Here is a 6337-nt window from a genome sequence, read left to right on the forward strand (position 1 = left end):
AACCAGAGCCAGCCCTGACCAACGTGGCACCCTAGGCAAGATTTTATCTGGTGCCTCTTGCATCCTTGCATCGTTGTGTTTATACTCGGGTACTGCAATGCTTTACTGTAAAGCACTCAGTGCCAGTCGAAACCTGTTTGCAACACTTGCCGGTTGCCGACAGGTCCAGATATTTAGCATGGTAGATATTTTCAGTAGTCTACAAGCAACTGAAGAGCCTCTCGGATCGTGTTGTTGACCAATTCGCGCATACCAATCGAGAGCCGAATGCCGAACTATCTCTGAGACGGTGCGTCTGTCGACAACCTCCAAAGCCTGTCGCCAAGTGGAAAATCAGGGCTAAAATCAGGGCTACATTTTTTTTTTAATTCATGAACTCCATATTTGTTCTCGATCTTGAACTTGTGAGTCCGAAAATCAGCTCTGCTACCGGCAGGCTGGGCGCCTAGACAAACGATGATTGGCTCGTTCTTAGGGAGGGTGCCGGAGGGGATTCCTCATAACTGATGCAATTACGACATCTTCTGGTTGATCGATGATGGTGGATAGTGAGGATCAGGGTGTAACTCTCCGTGTGTAAGACTGAGCCCCATATGAACTCGCCTCGTGCAGGTGAGAAGATGCATTTGGCTACCGCACACGTGTCGGAGGGGGCGTGTGTCAGTCACGGCTCTCCTCAGTCAGAGTGGAGGTCAACATCATTAGAGAGGAGGCGTAATGCAATCAGGTAATTGGATACAACTAGATTGGGAGGAAAATGCAAAAAAAAATTCTAATCCTACACACACACACAGTAAACAAGTCCTGAAATGCAGAGTTCGAGCAAGCCCTCCGGTGTGCCAAAAAATATACATCAATTTGATGCCACTGCGTTGCGCTGAGTCATGCACGGGGGTTCCACTGGGCTTCCAACTGAGCAACAGCGTGACAACGACAGGAAATGCAACAGCAGCCAAACGCCTGGAGGTAAATAAATATAAAATACTGCACCGGTGAAATATTGCGGTGTTTCTGACTTTAACATCACAAGGTCAAAATGGAGGGAAAATAAATCGCAGGAGTCAGTTTTGCGACGGGTGCAGACGAACTACAAGAGTTCATTTATACAGCCTCGCATTGCTGTGCTGAGGATTTCGGGTAGTGTTTTAAATATAAAATAAATAAATAAATAGGTGTATTTTTATTATTGATTTAAGTGCAGAATAAAAAAAATCAAACCTGCTAACAAAATAATAATAATAAAATAATAATAATAATAACAATAATAATAATAATAATAATGACAAAATTAAAAAATAATAATAACAAAATATAATTTATAAAATAATTATAACTAAAATTACAACTAACAATTAATTTAATACCTATAATAAAAATAATAAAATAATATTTATTATTAATATTTATATACAGTATAATGATCATATTTTATGAAATTATTTTTTATTTATTATTAATAATAATTTATTAATAATAACATCAATAATAATAAAAAATAACAACAATAATAATAATAATACTAATCAAAAATTATAATTATAATAATAATAAAAATAAAAATAATAATAATAATAATAATAATTAAAATAATAATAATAATTAAAATTATAATAATAATACTATCTGTCCCAGTCTGCTGCAGTATCATATCAGACACGTTTATTACATTAGTATTTTAACACGGTCCATGATTGGCCAGTCTGACACATTATTTAACGCTCAGATGAATCTGAATCATATTCGCACACACAATGTCTGTACCAAATTTCACAAAAAATTAGATCCAGAACCCCAGACCCTTTTTCCAAGGCACACTGTCATGCTGTGGGTGATATTACAGAGCATCAGCAATTAAACTGCCTTGAGACCAGGCTATGACCAGGTGAACTCTACATCCACTAAGGGCTTCTAGAAACCATGACAAAGTGTGTGTACCTATTGCATAAAGACCTGATTGCACTAGGATGCTTGAGTAGAAACGTCAAGAGTGAGCAATACTTTGGTGTAATTGAGAGGAATGTCACCTTTAAGCAATCCTGAGCTATAAACAAAGCCTGCCAGCTTCTAATCGAAAACTCTATAGCTCTAATGGTGGCTAATTACTCCCCGTGTGCTACAAATCCTCAGGAAAGCTGTTGTATGTGGGTTCCGTGGGTTTAACTCTTGTTCTGGTGGTCTTAAACAAAGGTAGGTAGCCCTACAGAGCTGTCGAGAAGTATCGGGCCGTCACCTGATATCACCCTCGTACTGGTTGTTCCACCCTTGGCAGTAATAAACATTTGCAATGATTTGCTGTGAGTCTTTTGCATCGCTGTGGGGGGAGTTTTGTTTTCGAGCATTAAAGGTCTTGCCACCTTTTCAATGGGATTCAACTCAGGACTTTTAATAGACCACTCGAAAACCTTCATTTTATTCTTTTGGGCTATTCAGGGGTGGACTTGTCAGTGATAGTGTGATGGTCCTGGGCTGCTTTGCTTCTGCAGACCACGATGCCTCGTCATAATTGATGGAACCATGAATTCTGCCACTTTAAAGCAGTCTCTGCACCTCATCAGCATCATCCGTCGCTGTACCTGGAGGAACTCTGTAACTTTGTGTACCTGGGACTGGGACTCTATAGTCCCTCTTTGGGTAATGTCATTTTTATGCAAGTGTAATGCGGAAACAGAGTTCACCAGCCTCTGTTTAGAATTCTATAGACTTATAATGCCTCATTACACCCTATGTGTAGTTTAATGCTATGCAGAATCAATTTCCATGACGCACAATACACACCGTGAAGCCATTTTTAAAGAGCGCCAAGCGACCAGGAAGATAACAGAGCGAGCAAATCCACGGTGAAGATGTTTTTTCTTGAGGGAGACACCAAGCTATGAGTCTTCCAACATTCTTTCTGCAGCATATAAATCATTCTCCTAACTAGTCAGGAAGCGCTGGCTCAGCACCAAGGGGACCGACTAGAGTACGGAGCCTCGGACATAACGCTGAATATAACTCGCTAAAGGCTGTAATCACTCCCCCTGATTCCAAAACATACAGCTTTGGCAGTACACACCAGTTACAGTAGAGGACTGTTAAACCAGTAAAGAAGAACACATATTTGACCTTTGCTGTAGCTTATGAGTTAAAATTGGTGGTGCAAGGTGTGGGATTGTGGGGAAAAACGGACAGTCAAACATAAAGACATTAGTCAAAAAGAAGAAATATGCCTTGACTTGTAGACGAATACACGAAGAGCCAAAAGTGTGTGTGTGGGGGGTCTCTCTGTATGAACGTGTGTTTTAGGAGAAGCTGGTGATTGCTTGGTGTGTTGCTAATTTGGTTGGGCATAAACTTCTACTGGTCAGCAGTAAACACCCCTGATGTTGGGGGAGCAGTGCAATAAGGTGTGTATGATTAAAAATCACAATACTTTAAGACCCACAAGTTCATCAATAAATACAGTATTATAAATACAATATTATATATATATATATATATTTGTACAATAAAAACAGCATCACTTTGTAACATATAAGACCACCAACTTGTACACCCTAAACTATACTGCAAAGCAGTCTCTGCACCTCATCATCGCCATTCGAGGTACCTGGGGTCAAATCTGTAACTCTCTGAACCTAAGATGAACCATCAGAGGTCTACACATAGTATCTTCTTCATGACCGCTAATTATATTTTGAATATTAATGAAGCTAGCGCAGTGACCAGTAAAACTGTCCAGGAACCCAGGAAAATCAATTCATTCTCTCTACACTGGTTATCTTAAACATTTCATTATGTAATGTCCTGACTTGTCATGCTCAATTTGGCCTGACCGGTAGGGAAGGCGCATTTGGACACCCTGAACTAAACTTCAAAGCAGTCTCTGCACCTCATCATCGCCACTCAAGGTACCTGGGGTCAAATCTGTAACTCTGTGAGCCAGAGATAAACAGATGTCTACACAAAATCAGAGGTCTACACACAGTATCTTCTACATGACCACCAATTATATTTTGAATATTAATGAAGCTAGCGCAGTGACCAGTAAAACTGTCCAGGAACGGAAGATCAGTTCAATCTCTCACTGGTTATGATATTTCATATTTTTTTATGTAACGTCCTGACCTGCTATGCCTAGTTTGGCCTGACAGGTAAAGAGGAAGCACTTCTAAGCAGTCTCTGCACCTCATCATCGCCACTTGAGATACCTGGGTGCCCCATAACTCAGTGCCGAGTCCTCTCTACCTCCTAACCCCTCAACTCCCTTTCTTGCTCTTTCGCTCTAGGGATCATAAGTCAGTAAATGGTAGCTTGACAGATCTGACAAATCTGGGCTGCAGGCAGGCCAGTCAAGCACAAGCCACGTTGTTGGAGTGAGTGCAGAATGAGGCCTGGCATCGACTTGCAAGAACAATCGTCATCTTGGTTGCAGCATGTCTCTCTACGTCAGTGGTACCTTCACACATGTGAGAGTCAGCCATGCCTTGGGCACATTTTGCAGGCATCAAAGTCTAAACGTGTTCACATTTATGAGCTACAGTGAAGTCGATCAGTGATCATGTATTACATTGTACAAAATGTCCCAACTCTTTGGGTAAGAAATGGGGTTTGTACGCCAGGATATATATTTGTACTTTAAGTAAGTCGATAAGTAGGTATGTAGGTAGGTCTTTCGAATCACATAGATAGATGGACACCATAGAGTGGTCAACAAACACACAAATCAACGCAGCCAACACGTAAACATGTCAACTTACAATATAATGCAACATTTAAAGGAAACCACCATCAAAGCTGATGTACAAACAATCATCGTTAATTATTTCACACTTTTAATGAGCCAGACATCAATGTGTATGGGTGTCTCACAAATCTTCAGCAAACTTCTCATAAAGCATGAAATGCAGTAGAAACAAAGTCCTAAAGAGCGGACACGAACACGAGGGAGAGAGTAAAAGAGAAGGAGCGAGATTATCGACGTCCATCCTGCCGCAGACAGGCGCACAGCGCCCTCACGGCGAGGTGTTTACCAATCGCATTCTGCAGTGATCCCTGGGAAATGAGAACCGCAGCTCACAATGCCGGACCGACCAGCAACAAACGAATTCTGTTGAACCCCGTGCTGGTCGTGCATTGCATACCTGCTCGCATTCCTGTCCATACTAGATCTGTAAAGAGTTTCCAAATCGTTCCTGTACCTCGTCCATTCACAAACCGGGAGACTCTGAGCACGGGACTCTGGGTCTTCCTGGTGTAAGTATGTTGTCCCTATGACTCACGTGTGGCTCACGGGGGTCCCTAAGATCAAGACGGATAATCTCGGTCCGGTCTCTTCCCTCCCCGTTAGGAGCGCCCGTGTTCCCCGTGCACACGCTCCACCGGTCTCCCCCCTTACCTTGCGCTTTTTGTCCCGCGACCGACTCCTCTTCTTCGCCCTCTCCTCCTCCTTCTCTTTCTTCTCTTGCTCGGCGAGCGCCTCTAAATCCTTGTTCTTACGCAGGTGCTTGGCGGCTTGTGCCATGGCCGGATGTCCGGGTCTCGGCTGGCGGCGGGTCTGTGCTGGTGCGAGTGTGTGCCGCCGGAAAGCGCCGCGTTAGTTGTTCTACGCAGCCCCGCAGCGGCCAAATGAGCTCGCCCGCCCCGCTCCTTCGGTCCCCTATCTCACTTTCTGTCTTTCTCTCTCTCTCTCTCTCTCTCTCTCTCTCTCTCTCTCTCTCGGTTATGCTACTCTGCGAGCTACACTGCAGGGGTTGTCAGGCAGGCACAAGCCGTTTACTGAGGGAAATGCTGCTGCAGCACAATGCACCGCTCTCTCTCGCACGCGTGCTTACACTCTCTCTCTCTCTATTTCTATTTCTCACTCTGTTTCCCTTTCTCACATCGATTCTGTCTTCCTCTAGCTGTACGTGTGCACATATGTGTAGAATTATATTTATTTAGCTATATTAATATATGTTTTATTCATAATATGACTCAAACATGTGTATTATATCTAATCTATCTGTCTCAAATCCTTGCTCATTAAACCCTCCTGCACTGTGCATCTCTCTCTCTTTCTCGCTCTCTCTCTCACATTCTCTCAGTATTGCGCAGAGGAGCAACAGTGGGTGTAAAACCCATAACCAGTCATCGCAGGCTATCAATTGCTATCAATTGCGCGCTTTCGCTTTCCTCCCCGCCATCGTCCACACCTTCCTGCCCTTACCGCCTTGTGTGTGTTAGAACACATGTAAGCAACGATAACAAAATGGGAAGGAACCTGAATGGGAAATATGACACTTCCGAATGCCTCTCAGCGGACCGAGTCTAAGTTATTACCTGGGTCTTAAGACATCCGTCCGTGCTGGACGTTAGG

At 42.9% G+C, this 6337-nt stretch overlaps 1 protein-coding gene across 4 annotated transcripts in view; it reads right to left on the minus strand.

Moving 5' to 3' along the window:
- Positions 1–5626, minus strand: part of ank1a (ankyrin 1, erythrocytic a) — a 90944-nt gene extending 85318 nt beyond the window's left edge. For all 4 annotated transcript variants that reach the window (XM_063017513.1, XM_063017512.1, XM_063017510.1 and 1 more), the window contains exon 1: positions 5378–5626. In XM_063017513.1, coding sequence (XP_062873583.1) covers positions 5378–5503 — 126 coding nt within the window. In that variant the 5' untranslated portion in view covers positions 5504–5626. The remainder of the gene's footprint in view (positions 1–5377) is intronic.
- Positions 5627–6337: the final 711 nt, after the last annotated feature.

This window comes from Trichomycterus rosablanca, chromosome 21 (genome assembly GCF_030014385.1).
Source record: "Trichomycterus rosablanca isolate fTriRos1 chromosome 21, fTriRos1.hap1, whole genome shotgun sequence".
NCBI classification, from domain to species: domain Eukaryota; kingdom Metazoa; phylum Chordata; class Actinopteri; order Siluriformes; family Trichomycteridae; genus Trichomycterus; species Trichomycterus rosablanca.